Source organism: Trichosurus vulpecula, chromosome 2 (genome assembly GCF_011100635.1).
Source record: "Trichosurus vulpecula isolate mTriVul1 chromosome 2, mTriVul1.pri, whole genome shotgun sequence".
In the NCBI taxonomy this organism is placed as follows: domain Eukaryota; kingdom Metazoa; phylum Chordata; class Mammalia; order Diprotodontia; family Phalangeridae; genus Trichosurus; species Trichosurus vulpecula.
This window is the reverse complement of record NC_050574.1, coordinates 30595991-30612749: the sequence shown is the minus strand read 5'-3', so window position 1 is coordinate 30612749 and position 16759 is coordinate 30595991. Positions and strand designations below refer to the sequence as shown.

The 16759-nt window shown below is 44.9% G+C and overlaps 1 protein-coding gene across 1 annotated transcript in view; it reads left to right on the top strand.

Moving 5' to 3' along the window:
* PLCH2 (phospholipase C eta 2) overlaps nt 1-16759 on the top strand; it is a 303179-nt gene that overhangs the window by 167757 nt on the left and 118663 nt on the right. Inside the window, exon 2 of the mRNA XM_036747264.1 lies at nt 13149-13295. Within this exon, the coding sequence (XP_036603159.1) occupies nt 13149-13295 (147 nt within the window). The remainder of the gene's footprint in view (nt 1-13148; nt 13296-16759) is intronic.

Genomic DNA, 16759 nt, shown 5'->3' with positions numbered 1-16759 from the left:
TTGTCTGCATTCCTCAGGAGTTACTCTAGATTTTGACAAAGAAAAAGGGAGTTAGTGAGGGCATTACCCAAGCAGAAAAGTAGATTGAAGGGTGAGGGCAGAAAAAAGTTGGTTAGGGGTAGCCTGTGTCTGTCTATGTGGGGGCAGCCTCTCAAAGTGGAGAGCAAGTTTACCAAAACAAACTACAAGGCTTTCACAACATGCCATATCAGACTAGGAAGAGACTTTAGAGACCACTTTGATGAAACCTCCCATTTTGCAGAACAGAAAACTGAGACCTGGATAAAGGAAGAGGCTTGAGCCAAACACATACAGCTAGTGAGAAGCCAAACTGGGCACTGCAACCCAGGTCTTTGGACTCTCTGTTGCAGGTACTTTGCATGTGTGAACCATGGGCACCCATGTCCTGTTCCCTGGACTTGGAGACACTGGAGCCATGGGGTATTGGGAAGGAAGAAGGATCCTTGACCTTCCTTTTTCTCTTCCTGATTTCCTCAACCAGACTTTCCACAGCCTAAATCCTCTGACAGGCTGGGGCCGGAGCCAGAGTTAAGGATTAGCATGTAGGAGGATTTGGGATTTTGGTTAAACATGGGTCAGGAGGGGGTGGGAGGGAGCTCCCATGTGTACTCCTTCACTGGACCAGGCAATTGTGATCAACTAGAGGGCTTTGGCTGTTTCTTTGGGCTGTGCTCTTTCTTCCTGACCCACTTCAGCAATGGGAAGAGGACTCTGATAGGCTTTGGCATCAGGAAAAGGAAGTCCAGCAGACATGGGAAGCTGATGGGATGAAGGGAGCTCTCCCATCCGCCAAGAGTAGAGACAGTATTGGGGGGAAGCAGCTGGGACCTGGAGCCCTAACCTGGCAGTGGAGTGCAAGGGCAGAAGAGGATAAGAAAACCTTTGGGGCAGACTCTAGGGAGGCTCTGAAGTATCCAGGACACTTGTTCCACTGTCTGCTTCTTTTGGGTAATGCCAGTGACCTTCAGTAACCTGGTACAGATGGGAGCAGTATTTTATAGGAGGAGGAACAGAAATGAAGCTGTCTGACCTGGGACCTCTCATCTAAGTGCTGAGACAGATGCTAAGGTTTCTTTTAAGAAAATGTTGGAGGCTTTATGGAGTCTTTAGGAAGCATGGTGGCCTTTGACTGGGGGACTCAAGCCTCAAGTCTGAGTAAGAGCAAGGATGGTTTGGGGCAGTTCCAGGGGGAAGGTGGCAAGATGGTACACCTGCTGTCACATCCTTTTGGTCTTCCCTCGCCTCAGTGACCTGGTGACTGATCTCCCATCACTTTGGCCTGGCTGGGAGAGGTGAAGTCTTCTACCTTCCTGTCATGGCTCTTGGCAAGTCTCCCTCACTCCAAAACAAGGGGACAGTGGCCTGCTTGGCAAAGGAGTTTCTCTGGGTCGGAGGGAGCATCGTGGTTTCCCCGAAGTGGAGACTAGGCCAGCTTGGTAAGAAGGGGAAAACCTAACCTCCTTGGGCTTAATGGTACAGGTACTTTGTACTTGAGTACAAAACAGTACAAAAAACTTTGTACTTTAGCACAAAGTAATGATAGCTAACCTTGGGACAGCACCTTAGGGTTTATGAAGTGTTCAACACATTTGATTTAAAACCTTGAGGATTCACATGTCATTGTTTCATATTCCTAGAGTGTGTGGGGTATTGGAGAATGTCAGATCCCCAGAATTGAGGTTAGGGACAGCATTGACTAAGGATTTCTGGTATCTGGGTGCTCATGGTCTCATGATAGTAATGACAATGATAATGATGGTGATGATAAGGTTTTATATAATGCTTTAAAATTGACAAAGCAGTTTACAAGTATTATTTCATTTGATGCCTACAACAACCCTGGGAGGTAGGTGCCATTTTTTTCCCCAATTTATAGTTAAGGAAGTTGAGGCAGGCAGAGGTTAATTGATTGCCCCAGGTCACACATAGCTGAGAGAGGTTTTGAACTCAGGTCTTCCTGCCTCCAAATCTATCCACTGTAACATCTAGCTGCCTTAAGATCCAGGGCTGGGAGGGACCTCAAAGGCCATGCAGCCCAACAGTTTATTTTATAGATGAGGAAACTGAGGCATTTCCAAGGTCACACAGGGATTGCGTGTCTAAGATGGGATTTGAACCTACATTGTCCAACCCATTGCTTCTTCTGCTCTGTTTCACTGAGTCCTAGTAAACATCTGTCCCTTTCAGCCAGACAGACATTTGGTCCATGTTCAGATGTGGGAATAGATTCACATTCTCTGGAGCCATTAACCAATCTTGGTACTCTCTCTCCTGTCTCTGGACCCATTGTCCATCTTATCCTGCCTTAGCCTTCTTTCCACCCTCTCCTTGGGCACATTGTTCTCACTCTGGGGTTTAGGTAAAATTCAGTTTAGTGGAATCTCTGGGTTTGCAGCCTAAATTAGGCATTTAGGTGGCACAGTGGATAGAGCCCTGGGCTTGGAGTCAGGAAGACCTGAGTTCAAATCCAGCCTCAGACACACTTCTTGATTGTGACCCTGGGCAACTCAATTCATCTCTGACTCAGTTTCCTCAACAGTAAAATGGGAATAATATTAGCACCTACCTCCCAGGGTTGTAGTGAGGATCAAATGCACTTATAAAGTGCTTAGCACAGTGCCTGGTACATACTAGGGGTTTAATAAGTGCTTATTTCCTTCCCTTCTGTTCTAGATGGCCTTCAACTCACATATGTAACTGGGTCAGCATCTGTCATGGGATCAAAGACTTAGAACTAGAAAGAACCTTAAAAGTCACCTAGTCCAATCCCCCTCTTTTCACATAAAAGGAAACTGAGTCTCAGCATCCCAAGGGAAAAACATAGCTTTGGGTGGGGAGTGGAAGGGAAAGGCTGAGTTTCTCCAAAGAAGGATCCTGGGACCACATGCCCCTGGAGTGCTTGTCCCTCCTCTGACCTGGCCTGGGGCACCTTTTAGACCAGCTGGGTTTTTTCCAATGACAATTTCTACTTGCTGAACTTTGGACCTTCTTCAGAGCAGATTTCCCCAGAGAGAATTCCTGATCACCTTGGTGAATATAATCCCTGGGTTTATCCTAGCCTTACTGGGAGCATTTCGATATGGTTTGTGGTTTCCAATATATTTTTCACAAATAAGATTTTTTCTCCTAGCCTCCAATAAATGGTCATTTTCCCCCTAACCAATATATGTGGCTTCTTCTCCCTCCCCACCTTCCTTCCTTGAGTCAACATTCTGAGTTTTATCTTGACCACCAATAAGCTTTGTGTAGAAAATGAAATTGCTGAGCTACAGACAGAAGGTTAAGGCTAGAGTCTCCATGGTATAGGCTGCAAGAAAGCCCTGGCTCCTTTCTGGGGGACAGTGAAAGGATTGAGCTCATATTGGGGCCCAAAAACAGGCTTGGGCTCCTGAGAAAGCTTTGTTTGTCCTACATGTGTACTCTTGTCTGCAGAAATAGATTGGTGCAGCTTGAGGACTTTCTCCAAATTTATGGGTGAAGGTCCAGCTATAAGGAGAGAATTGAAAGTAGAGTGCCCTATAGAAACTCCTTCAACCTTGGTCCAGGATATTCTAGCCCTGGTTGGGTAGCTCTATGGAGGAATCAGAAGCTTGCAGGGGTTCTTGGCCTGAGGTTCATAGACACCCCCCAATGGGGTCCATCGATAGATTTGTGAACTTGGGTAGGGAAAAAATTATGTCTATATATCAAGGTCTTTGTTCTTTATAATTGTTCCTTATACTGCATCTCCTTCTCTCCTAGTGAATGCCTATCACTTTGCAACCTGTTTCACATTCAGACATGAGAGTGCATTCCTATTCTTTGGAGTCACGAAATAATTCTGGTAGTCTCTCCCTTGTCCCTGGACCCACTGTGCATCTTGCCCTGCCTTAATCCTCTCCTCGCTCTCTCCTTGGGCACACTATCCTCACCTAGAGTTTTGGGGAAACCCCTTAAATCTGAAACCCTTAATTCTGAGCATTAGTCCATAGGTTTCCCAAGACCATCCAAGGGTCCATGATCCAGAAAGAGGTGAAGAACCCTTAGAATAGAAAGGGATGAACTAAATCCCAAAAGATTTGGGCACACATTCTGGACCATCTATTTCTCATTCAATTTTACAAACATCTACTAAGTGCTTATGGTGTGCCATGTGCTAGATGCTGAGGCTACAAAGACCAAGAACCTACCCATACCTGTCCTCAAGGAGCTTACATTCCATCGAATAATACCTGACATTTTTATAGCCATGTAAAATTTGGGAAGTGCATATCTGAGCCTCACCTGCAGCAGATGAAGTGTGTAGAAACAGGAATAGTGACTAGATCCGTGATTCCATTGGCTTAGGAAACTCCCAGATGAAGAAACTCTCCCTCTCCCAATGTAAGCCAGCACCTGCATTAGTAAAGAGATAACAGTTTAGAGTCTTTAAAAGTCTCTTAGAGCATTCAGACAGCATAACAGAAAGAAGGCTTGAACCCAGATTTTCCTGGCTACATGATAAGCTACCTCTCATGATTCAAGAAGCAGGTATTATCACCCCCATTTTTCAGATGGGGAAATTGAGGCATGGAGACTTTGTGTCTCTGACTAGTGTCAGAGGGGAAATTTGAGTCCAGGTTTTCTAGACTCCAAGTCCAGCGCCCTTTAAGCCAGCCAGCTCACCTTCTGGGTGGGGTCCTCTAATGTAGCATCTATAGAAGGAGGGTATTTGGACGATTTCTTTAAGTGACTTTCTACGATTCTGGGATTTGATCCTAGTGAGTCTGATTGTCTCCGGGATTTCTCCTCTGGCTGGAGTTGGGATGGGGAACTTTGTGCTAGTGAAAGCCAGATCTTTTGTCCTGGCCCCCAGTCAGTTTCACTAGGTCTCTTAGTGGTACCCTGGCTGAGCCCAGAGCCCAACCCTCATTACCATGTTATTATATGGAAAGTTATACAAATTGAATCAGCCCAGCCAGCAGCAGAGGGATTAGACTTTAGCTATAATCTACAAGGAGATTGATTCGGCTGGAAGCTGCTCCCTTCTATCCCTTCCCCCTCCCATCTTCTTTCTCAATATCAGCTACCAGCCTGGGGACTGCATAGCTTTAAAATGGACTGGTGACTGCCTAGCTCTGTCCATGGTACTACTCTCATGGCTAGCTGGGTCCTACCTTGAATGGGGGTTGAGGGTGGGGGCGCGGTTCTTCAGTAACCCTGTTCATTAAAACTTGTTGGATCAGGGACTCAGAGCTGGAAGGGATGTTAGGGCTCATACAATTAAACCCCTTCATTTTACCAATGGGGAAATTGAGGCCCAGCAAGTTTGACCAAGACCACAATGGTATTGACACAGCCAGAGTTCAAACTCAGATCCCCTGTCTCTAAACCATTTTACAGATGAGGAAACTGAGGCAAACAAGGTTAAGTGACTTGCCCAAGGTCACACAATTAGTAAGTGTCTGAGGTCACATTTGAACTCAGGTCTTCCTGAATCCAAATCTGTCCACTTCACCATTTAGGTAACAATACAAGAGCTGATCACTGTACAACAGCAGTCTGAAATGGGACAGGATGCTCCCTGTGACAGGGGCTAAATGAGAGGTGCAGATAGTCAGGACTGAAGGAACTTGGAGGAGAAATTAAGGCTTGTTGGGGAAGAGTTCCTTGAAGAAGTAGACTTTGAAGGAAGTTAGGATTTCTCCAGGAGGTGAGGAGAAGGAAGGGCATTCTAGGCAAAGGGGAACCATTTGAGTAGAGTGGCTGGGGAGGAGAGTATATGTCTGACTGGGGAGGCAAACCTTGCTCCAGGGGTAGAAGGCACCCTTCCCCCACCCAATGGACACCTGATATGTAGTTTCCATGGGACAAGAAGAACCTGTGACCAGCGCTGGCAAAATGCCTCTCTGGTTGGCTTCTTTGTTCATCTCTGTTAGTTCTTCTGTCCTCTGAGTGGTCATTGCCACTGGGGATTGAGGGGTAGGGAAGAGGAGTCTTTGACTGACCATTAATTGTAGTGCCTTTTAATTATTCTCTATTTATCCCATATATCACTTGCTTTGTATACTATATTTTTTGCACATTATCTCTCCCATTAGATTGTAAGCTTCTGGAGGGCAGGAGCCATCCTTTGCTTCTTTTTTTGTAAGCCCAGAACTTAGTACAATGCTTGGTATATGAGAAACCCTTAATCAATGCTTGTTGACTTGGCATGGGAGGAATATCTTGAGGCCATCTAGCCCAAATCTGTCTCTCCCCTATTTCATAGAGGCAAATTTGAACTAGAAGACCTCAAAAAAACAGTAAATGTAACTTGAGGCAGGCACTCTATGCTCCAGCCTGTTGCCAATTAGGAAGCTAGGGGGCACCATAGTGCCCAGAGCTGCTGGACCTGAAGTCAGGAAGACCTAACTTCAAATCCAGCCTCAGACACGTACTAAGAGAGTGACCCTGGGCAAGGCACTTAACCTCTACTTCAATTTCCTCATCTGTAAAATGGGGATATCAGTGGCACCTACCTCCCAGGGTTGTTATGTGGATCAAGAGGAATTATACATGTAAGGTGTGCTTTGCACACTGGGTACTGAAAGAAGTAATGGGATGATGAGGGTTGAGTGGAATGATACAGAGAGATTTTGAAGCTTTCACAGAAAGGGTAGAAGGTACAATAGGAGTAGGTAGGATCATATTCAGAAGCTCCTAATTCTAGAGCTTGGTGAGGGGGAACCTCAGAGGTTCCTGATCTAACCCCTGCATTTTATAGATGAGGAACCTGACATTTAGAGAAGGGGCATCAGGCTAATCCATCCTTATTATTTTTAAAAATAATTTATGTTTGGTTTTTACATCACTTTGATGTTGGAGTATTTCCATCCTACCTAAGAAGCAAGATATTGCTTGTCACAAAAAGAAAGAAAGCAAGTCGTCCTAGACCCTCCCTCCCCACACAACTACTGCCACCGGGGAGAGGAGGCACATTTTCTAATTTTTTTTCTCTGGGCCAAGGCATAATACCTTTCATTTTACAAATGGGGAAATTGAAGCCCAGAGCTGGTAGGTGGCTTGCCCAAGATCACATACAGGCCTGAAAGCACCCACTCCCAAGTGAACGGAGAATGGTTATCAAGTTGCAGGTCTGGCTGTCTGCTGGGGCTCAGGAAGTTCCAGCTGCTTCCACGGGAGCATCTGCTGAGAGCCAGGCTCGGGGTAGGCCCTTCTCTGGGTTCTAGCCCCATCCACTTGAAATCAGGAAGACTCATTTTCATGAGTGCACGTTGCGCACTGATGAAGGTACTCCCCCGGCAGCCTGCTCTTGCTGCTTCAGCAGCTGCTGCTTTGTGAGTCCAGGGTGTGTGTTTAATAACCTTTTTGCTGTTAATTTTTAATGTCTCTGCTGTCCTGAGTAACAGCCTCATTTGAAAGCAGTTTGTACTCGAAAATGCCTTTCTGAATTATTTATGGGAAGATGGCTCAGTCAGCGAGATATACTTTGGGTGGGTGGGGGGGTGGGGTGGGGGGAGGAAGAGGCAGCTGATGCGTAGTAAAAAGGTGTAGGAATTTGGAACCAAAGACCTGGATTCTAATCCAGCCTCTACTTAGCTCAGTCAGCCAAGAACAAGCAAGTATTTATCAAGGACTTACTAGGTGTGAGGTAGTGTGTGTGCTAAGCCCTGTCAATACAAATAAAGACAAAAAGAATCATTGGATCAGAACACATGGGGACCTTAGAGGCCACTGAGTTCAGCTTACTAATTTTGCAAAGGCAAAAGGAGTTAAGGGGCTTCCCAGAGATTACACAGATAGTAAAGATCTGAGGTGGGATTTGAACTCAGGATTTCCAGATTAGAAGTCCAGTGCCTTAACCACTATACCACACTATTTTGCTATGTGTTATTGGGTATCTCACTTCTCTCTGAGCCTCAGAGCGGGTTTAGATTCTTGAAGGCCCTGAATGAAGTGACTCTGAGTCCAGGAAGGGGAACAGATCCTCCTTATGTAGGGAGGTCTTTGGACAGCTCCATAATTGATAGCAGCCAATCAGCAAGTCTGAATGGGGTAAGAGGAAGAGGAGAATAGTAAGAGGAGTCAAGATTCTGGTGTATGAGTAGGGGCTCTGAGGCTCAGTCATTGTATTGTTTTCCCTTCTCTGGGACTCAGTTTCCCCTCTTCTGGAAAATTCACTAGTATATCGTTCCAATCCAGCTATAATATATATGTATATATGTTTGTATATATATATATATATATATATAATATATACACACATATATATTATATAGTGCTAGTGACAGCTAGGTGGTGCAGTGGATAGAGCACTGGGCCTGGAGTCAGGAAGACATGAGTTCAAATCTGACCTCAGACACTTCCTAGCTGGGTGACCTGGGTGAGTTACAAGAAAACCCTAAATGGGGTCACAAAGAACATGACGTGACTGACAAACAACTGAACAATTGTGACCTCTAGCGCTTAAACACGTCAGCCACCGTGCTAAGTGTTTTACAATTATGAGCCTTCACAACAACCCTGGGAGGGAGGTGCTGTGGTTATCTCTAGATAAGAGATGAGGAAACTGAACAAATAAAGGTTAAATGATTCAAGGAGGGTTGCACAGTTCTAGGAGAGGAAGCAAACAACCTCAAAGTCAGTGCTAACTTTTAGATTAGGAATTCAGAGGAGAGGCAGATGAATGTGGATCTGAGTCTGGTGGGAAGGTCTTCAGCCGGACCCTAAAGACTTGGGGAAGATTTGGGCTCCACATTGTGGAACAGTGAGTGGGCACTGACTTTAAAGTCTAAGAACCTCAGTTCAGTGCCTGCTCTTGACACTTAGTACCCGTGTGATCTTGGGTAAATCATCACCCTCCTGGGACTTGGTTTCTTCCTCTATAAAATGAGGTTTTGTTGTTGTTGTTCAGTTGTGTACAACTCTTTGTGGTGCCATTTGGGGTTTTCTTGACTGAGACACTGGAGTGGTATGCCATTTCCTTCTCCAGCTCATTTTACAGATGGGGAAACTGAGGCAAACAGGGTGAAGTGACTTGCCCAAAGTCATACATCTAGTGTCAGAGGCTAGATTGGAACTCATGAAGATGAGTCTTACTGATTCCAAGCCCAGCGCTCTATGCGTTATGGCGCCACCTAGCTTCCGCCATAAAATGAGGAAGGTTGGTTTAGAAGACCTCTAACTGACGTCCCTTCCATCTAGATCTAGGATCCTATTGTTCTGTCTCGCCTTTCCTCCCCTGGTCCAGCCCCTGCCTAGAAAGCTGAGCCCTGTGCTGAAGGTTAGGGAGCTATGTCTGTGCTTGCATTCCAGGCCCAATTGTTATATTTACTGACCGTTATCAGAATGATCCCATTCCCTACCCCACCCCATTATTTGTGTTTCAGCAGCACCCCAATGTCTGGAGAGAGTCCTGGACTTTGGGATAAGACTCACTACTGGTCTGCCTTTAAGGGAGTGGCTTGATTTCTTTTGTGCCTTCATCTGCAAAACGGGGATGATAGCACTTGCCCTCTCTCATAGGATTGTAGGGAGAAAAGAGTTTTCTAAGCCTTAAAGTACTAGGAAATTAGAAATGGAGGCCTCGGGGTGCAGGATGAGGGGTGGGGCCCAGAGAAGCCTGGGAAAACCAAAGTGACTCTGAATAGCATATTAGAGGGAGGGACCTCGGTAGGAGGGAGCTGCTGGGGATGATCATACTCTGGGACTAAGAAAGGAATCAGAGCAGACTCATAATGAAGTCTGTTGCCCACCTCCTGACAGATAACTAATAGACTCCAGATGCAGAACGAGATATATATTATTGGACATAGCCATTGAGGGAATTTGCTTAATTTGTTTCACTTATCTATGCTTATCTGTTATAAAGATTTTATTTTTCATTTTTTTTCTCATATAAGAGGGGTAAAAGTGAGAGAAAATAAATGCTTATTAATTGAAAAAAAAAAGTTTAAAAAAGACATATAACCCTAGTGGTCCACACCTAGAGAGATGGGGTGGCCTAGGAGCAGGCAAGTGATGGCTTGCCCATGGTAGGTAGTACTGTGAGAGTAGATGTGCACCTTAAGAGACTGTGTGTAAAAGTATAGGATTTAGAGCTGATGGGCCAATAGCGGTTATTTATTCCAACCCATTGGTCATACAGATGATGAAACTGAGGTTCACAGAGATGAAATGACCCAAGTAGTAAATGGAAGAGCTGAAGTTCTGATGGGAATAGAAATCATAGGATCCTAGCTTTAAAGCTGGAAGAAACCTTAGAGTTCATGTGGCTTAACCTCATTTTACCGATAAGGAAGCTGAAGTGTCAAAATTACACAGCATCCAAGTGGGGATTTTGACTCCAAGTCCAATATTCTTGCCATGCCGTACCAAATGAAAGCTTAGCTGTTTGGCCCATTTGGCAATAAACCAGGCACTAAACTGAGAGTGAAGAGCACAGCCTTGGGGGATACACCCATTGGTTCAGGGACATGGGGGTAAGAGAAGTTCTTCAAAGAAAGAAGGCTATGCTTTTAAATCCAAGGAAGCACAGTTTATGAGAAGAGGGGACTGGTCCCTATGAGCTAAAGTAACTAAAGGGTCTGGACAGACTTGGGGTACGGAGATGGTGTGTTGGCAATCAAAATGGGCTCTTAGCACTCAGTTCAACCAAGTGCCCTTGAAGCGTTTGACCTTTGTTTCCTTGATTAGATTGGGAGTCCTTGGTGACCTCGTTGCCTCAGGGGAGGGCCTAGCTTATATGGGTTTGAGTGGCATCTTTGTGACATCAGAGGCTTTTAGACCACGTGGGTTTAAGTCGCCTCTTTGTGATGATTTCAGGTCACGTGGGTGAGTTGCATGTGTAACTTACCCTTGACCCTGCAAAAGATATAAAAGCAGGGGTTGGCTTTCTCTTTCTCGGAACTCTTACCCACAGCCATGGTGGCGCGCGTGACTCTGGGCCAGCCCTTGTTATGAGCTCCCGGGCTAAACTTAGATGTTGGTAACTATGAATTGTATTTAGTCTGTCTGTTGGTAACTAAGAATTGTATTTGTTCTGTCTGTCAATGTTTATAATTTGTTTGTATTTTGCTCTGAAGTTCAGGGGGCTGGCTTTTTCCCTGAACTAAGTGAATGTTATTCATATGCCGGATTAAAGTAAGCTTGTTAACCCCTTAACTTTGCTTTCCTTAGTAAAGCAGATCAAAAGAACCTATGCTGGCAGTATTCTTGTTGTTGAGCTTGTGTTGGTTTTTCACCCCCACAGCAGCTGCTAGCCAGATTGTTGAAATAGATGGTGGGAGGCTTGGGATCTTCTTCCCCTGTGAAGCTTGGGTCCAGGGTCACCTGGAGACCTTCTGTACTCCTTGGCCCATTCCACAGAATGGTCTGAGTATGTAGAATAGATTGCCAGGAAGGAGTGCAGATTTTAGGAGCTGACATAGGCATCTTCAATTTTGGCTTCTAGAGATGCTTAACAGTGGGGAAAGCAACTTTTAAATGAGCAGAATTAGAAAGCCCATTGAACTGGGAATCAGGAGATCTGGGTTCAAGGGTTAATGGGGCTGATGAGAGATATCTGTACTCTTTCTCAAAAGGGATTTGGGGAAGCAGTAAGCTAATGGATATAAAAGTCAATTGAAGTTTGCCACAGGGGTTTTCTTCTTCTTGCTTTCTCAAGGTGAAGTGGGGATAAGATGGAGAAAAGGGAGATTGTGAAAACAAAATTTAATTTAAAAAATATATTGAAAAATGTTAAGTGAATATTAAATATGTTGAGTAAATGTTAAGTAAATGTAAGTAATGGCTATCAACATGGTGGAGTGGAGGAGGCACAAATTTGACTTCATCAATTTCTCAAATTGCCAGCATGGAATCTCCCTCCACTGGTGCAGATTGGCAACTCACCTGTAACATGACAACAAGAAGTACCGTTTATATGGCACTTAACTAGGTGCCAAGCACCATGCTAAGTGTTGTATAAGTATGTATCATTTCTTCCTCACTACAGCCTTGGGAAGGTAGATGCTTTTATTATCCTCATTTTATAGGTGAGGAAATTGAGACAAACGGGTTAGGTGACTTGCCCTGGGTCACATGGCATCTGAGGCCAGATTTGAAGTCAGCTCTTCCTCACTCCAGATCCACTGTTCTTTCCATTGCACTGTGTTAAAGTTTCCAAAGTGTTTTACATGCATTCTCACTGGAGCTTCAGAAGAGCCCTGGGAGGTAGGGATTATCTTCATTTTAGTAAGGGCAGCTAGGTGGCTCAGTGGATAGAGTGCCCAGCTTGGAGTCAGGAAGACTCATCTTTCTGAGTTCAAATCCAGCCTCAGACACCTATAGCTGTGTGACCCTGGGCAAGTCATTTGACCCTGTTTGCTCATTTCCTCATTTGAAAAATGAGCAAGAGAAGGAAATGGCAAACCAGTCCAGTATCTGCCAAGAAAACCCCACATGGGGTCACGAAGAGTCAGACATGACTGAAATGACTGAACAACAACATCGCTAGTAATGCCAGAGGCAGGCTTTGAGCCCAGGTTGTCTTGTCCTTTAGGTCCAGGACTCAGCCATGAGATCCTCCTGCTCCAGTTGTCAAAGGCCCTGTAGAATGCCCCCTCCACTGAGAAGCTGGGACTTGCCCTGTGTCATACCACTGTATATCAGAGCCAACGCCTGAACCCAAATCTGCCAAGCTCCAAGCCTGGCTCTCTAGCTGCCTGTAATTAATAGAAATTTAAGCCATTGAGAAAATCCTTTAAAGACTTGGAAGGTCAGAGCTGGGAAAGACCTTTGAGGCCATCTAGTGCTATCCTCTCATTTTTACAGGGGAAACTGAGGCCCATGAAGGAGAAGGAAGTCCCAAAATGAGTTGGTATAAGAGATATTTGGAACCCAGGTGCCCAGACTCATAGTCTTGTGCCATTTACCTGTCTGGGATGAATCGTTAAAAGCTCCCATGGTCTAGACATCCTGGGTTCGAATCTTGGGCTTTCCCCCTAGTTGTGTAACTCTCAGAAAATTAGTTCATTACTCTGACCCTGTGTTTTCTCCTCTGAAACAAAGGCAGAGATTGTTCTAGAGGACATCTAAGGACCCTTCCAGCTTCTAAGCGAGTGATCCTATGAAGGCTGATGCTGACACTGAGCTGATCTGTCCCCTCTCTCTGTTTGTGTCTCCAGTGGAAAGATGCATCAGTTCCATGCAGGCAGGGACTCAGATGGTCAAGCTTCGAGGTGGCTCTAAGGGCCTGGTTCGCTTCTATTACCTGGACGAGCACAAGTCGTGCATCCGCTGGCGACCATCGCGGAAGAATGAGAAGGCCAAGAGTAAGTATGGGACCTCCCTTTCAATTTGGGCCAAGCCTAATGATGAATTCTAGGGAAGTAAGTCTTCTCCCTCCTCCCCTCCCTCTGTACCATATTCCCTGCAACAAACTGGCCATCCCTGGCACTGATCCTGGAATGAAGAGGCCATTTATCCAAAGAGTGCACATAGGGCACAAGAGAAGGAGAGAGCAGTGGGATTCAACCCTGTAATGCTATGGCCTGGCCAGCTCTTGAGAAGTAGTTGGCTTCTGCATTATGATGGAAGCCTCCAGCTAAAGAATGTTAGACCTCAATAGAAGGTGACCTTCGAGATCATCATAGGTTCATGGAATCCAGAGTTGGCAAGGACCTGAGAGGCCATTTAATCGAACCCTCTTATAGTTTATAAGAGGTGATGGGGCTTTGTGCAGCTTCCCCTAAGTAGTAAGCAAGGACTCTTAGGCTTTTGTATTTGTATTCCTTATTGACTAGGACAGTGCCTGGCACATAGTAGGTTCTTAATAAATGCTTGTTTGAAGTCCTTCCTTGACTTCTCATTGCATTTTTTGTAAGCTACTTTATGTTCATTATCTTATCTGAATCTGATAATAACCCTATGTATTGGGCACTAAAGGTAGAATAACCCCATTTTAGAGATAAGGAAACTGATTTTCAGAGAGTTGAAGTGTCAGTGAGTGCTAGAATTGGACTTTGAATCCAGATCTTCTTAACTTTAAGTCCAGCACTCATTCTATTCTACCAGGGCATCTTAATATTTTTGTGTCATGCTCCTCTTTTGCAGTCTGACGAGGCCTCTGGACTCCTCAAAATCATGTTTTCAAATGCATTAAATAAAATATATAGCATTATAAAGGAAACCACTGATATGAAAGCAACAGTTAGCAAAATAGTAAAATTTAAAATGAAAAAATTTAAAATTTTAAAATATTGATTGAAATATAAAATTTATATTTAAAATACTAGTCATAATTAATTTAAAATAATTTTTTAAAGTTAAAATATTAAAAAAATGCACGGATCCCAGACTAAGAACCCTTGTGTTATTCCCATGCTTGCCTTCCAGAGCTAGGACAAGAAGCTAGGGCTTCAGAAGTTGGGTACTGGCCAAGCCATTTCAAAAGCTTAACATGACCTTTCAAAGCTAGGACAATAGCATGTGGCATTTTAACTGCTTCTGCCTGGGTCATCAGACCAAATGGCCTGGTAGGAGACTCCTTCTAGCTTTAAAATTCCATAGGCAATAAGCACAAACAAACAAAAATGAACCCCACCATCCAAGGGTATATAGGAAGGATTAGCAGTACTCCAGGAAATAGTCCAGGGACTCTTAAGCAAGTTGAATTTATAAGTACGAAGAAAGGATGAACACAGTAAATGTAACTCTGGTTAGGACTGGAGTAATCTGGGAAGACTTCCTGAAGGTGACCTTTTATCTACCTGAGGAAAGATTGCTTTGAATTCCCACACCAAGCATTTAGGGAATGTTTCGCTTCCTTCTAAGCTGAGTTCAAGCAGTAAATTTCACATGAGACCTTGCTTTGCTGATCCTCCTTCTCCAACCGTTAATGCTCTCCCTCTTGAAATGACTTTATCCAAACTTTGGATGTACGTGTTGTGTATACCCTGCTTGTATGTAAGCTTCTTTAGGGCAGGAACAAACCATTTTCCCCCATTTTAATCTGTGCGTCCTCAGCATCTGGCATGGTGCCTTAGATGTAGCAGGTGTGTAATAAAGTTGGGTCGAATGGAACCTGTAGCTTCTTTGGACTCACTCTTAGAATCCTATTTCCTTCAAAACTTGATCACATGCCACCTACCACATGATGCCTTTCCTGATTGCCTCCCCTAGAAGCTAGTACCTTCCCCTCCCCACCCCAAATTACCTTCTATTTATTTTATACATGCACTTCACATGTTGCTTTCCCCAATGGACTGAGGGCACAGTCTGTTTCATTCTTGACTCTTCATCCCCAGTGCCAGGCATGTAGTTGTCATTTAATAAATATTTAATTGATGGTACACATTTCCCACTAGGAAATGGGAAACTTCCAAACCCTGAGCCTTCTTTTTCTCCCACCATAAAAGTAAAGATGATTGGACTAAGTGAGCTCTGTGACCTCTTCCAGCTCTCAAACGTGGGATGTGATTTTGTCCTATGTTCCCAGTACGGAAACTCCTTCTACCTGTGAAGATCAGCAATATGTAATTTAGTGTTACTGGAGTGGGGGTGGGGTCGAGAGGCCAAATGACTTGCCCAGGGTCATTCAGGACTAGTGTGTGTCAGAAGCAGGATTTGAACAGAGGTCTTTGACTCTAAGCACTCTAACCTCTTACAGGAGGTGACACTGGTATGATGTGAAGAAGCCAAGTAAGGGGAGTTTCTTTGTGTGTTCATAGCAATAAAAGCAAGACCAGGGTCTGCACTGTCTTCTTTCGGGCAGCTCCCAGTGAGGGGAGGGATGGAAAGCAGCAGCTCGGGGCCTGCTGCCCCCTAACCCATCTCTCCAGCGCTGTGATCCCCTGCTTACAGAGGAGCCAATTTACAAGTTGCTAGTACCTTCTTCTCATTACCGTCCTCCTAGAAGCCAGAGCAGAGGTAGACAGATAAAGCTAGTCATGAGATTCGAGGAGGCTAAAATTGGCCCCAGAGCTTTCTGTGATCACCCCTCCAAAACCGCTCTGTTCCCAACCCCCCACCCACCCACGCATAACTCAGGCTTCAGAAGAAAGGAACTCAAACACTGGAGAGCAGATCGACAATGTCTTCCAAGGAAGCCAGGGTCAAGCGGGGCCAGTTGGCTCACTGTTCTAACTACTTATTATAAGTAACATTCTAACATTCAGCCACAAGAACAGCCAGAATGAACCTAGCTTTCATCATAGGTTCTTACACTTCCTGAAGAATAGGTGTTCCTTTCTTCCTTTCCCTTTCCCCTTCTTTTCTCCTCTTCTCTCCCTCCTGCCCTTTCCCCTCTTCTTCCTTCCTCCTCTTCCCCTTTATCTTACCTTTTCTCTTCCCCCTTCTTTTCCTCTTTGTCTTTTGCCTTTCTTTTCCCCTTCTTCTGCCCCCATCCTCTTTGCCCTTCTTCTTCTCCTTTATCTTATCCCTTATCTTCCTCCCTTTTCTTCCTTTGTCTTTCTCTTTCTCTTCCCCCTTCCTTTCCCCTTTTCTCTTCCTTCCTCCTCTTCTCCTTTATCTTACCCTTTCTCTTCTCCCCCTTATCTTCCCCTTTGTCTTACTCCTTCTGTCCCCCTTTCCTTTCTCCCTTCTCTTCCCCCCTCCTCTTCCCTTTCACCCTACCCCATCTCTTCCTCCCTCCTTTGTCTTACCCCTTCTGTTCCCTCTTGCTTTCTCCCTCCTCTTCCCCTTTGTCTTACCCCTTCTCTTCCTCCCTTTCTCTTTCTCTGTCTTACCCCTTCCATTCCCCCTTCCTTTCCCTCCTTCTCTCCCCCCTTCCCTTTCC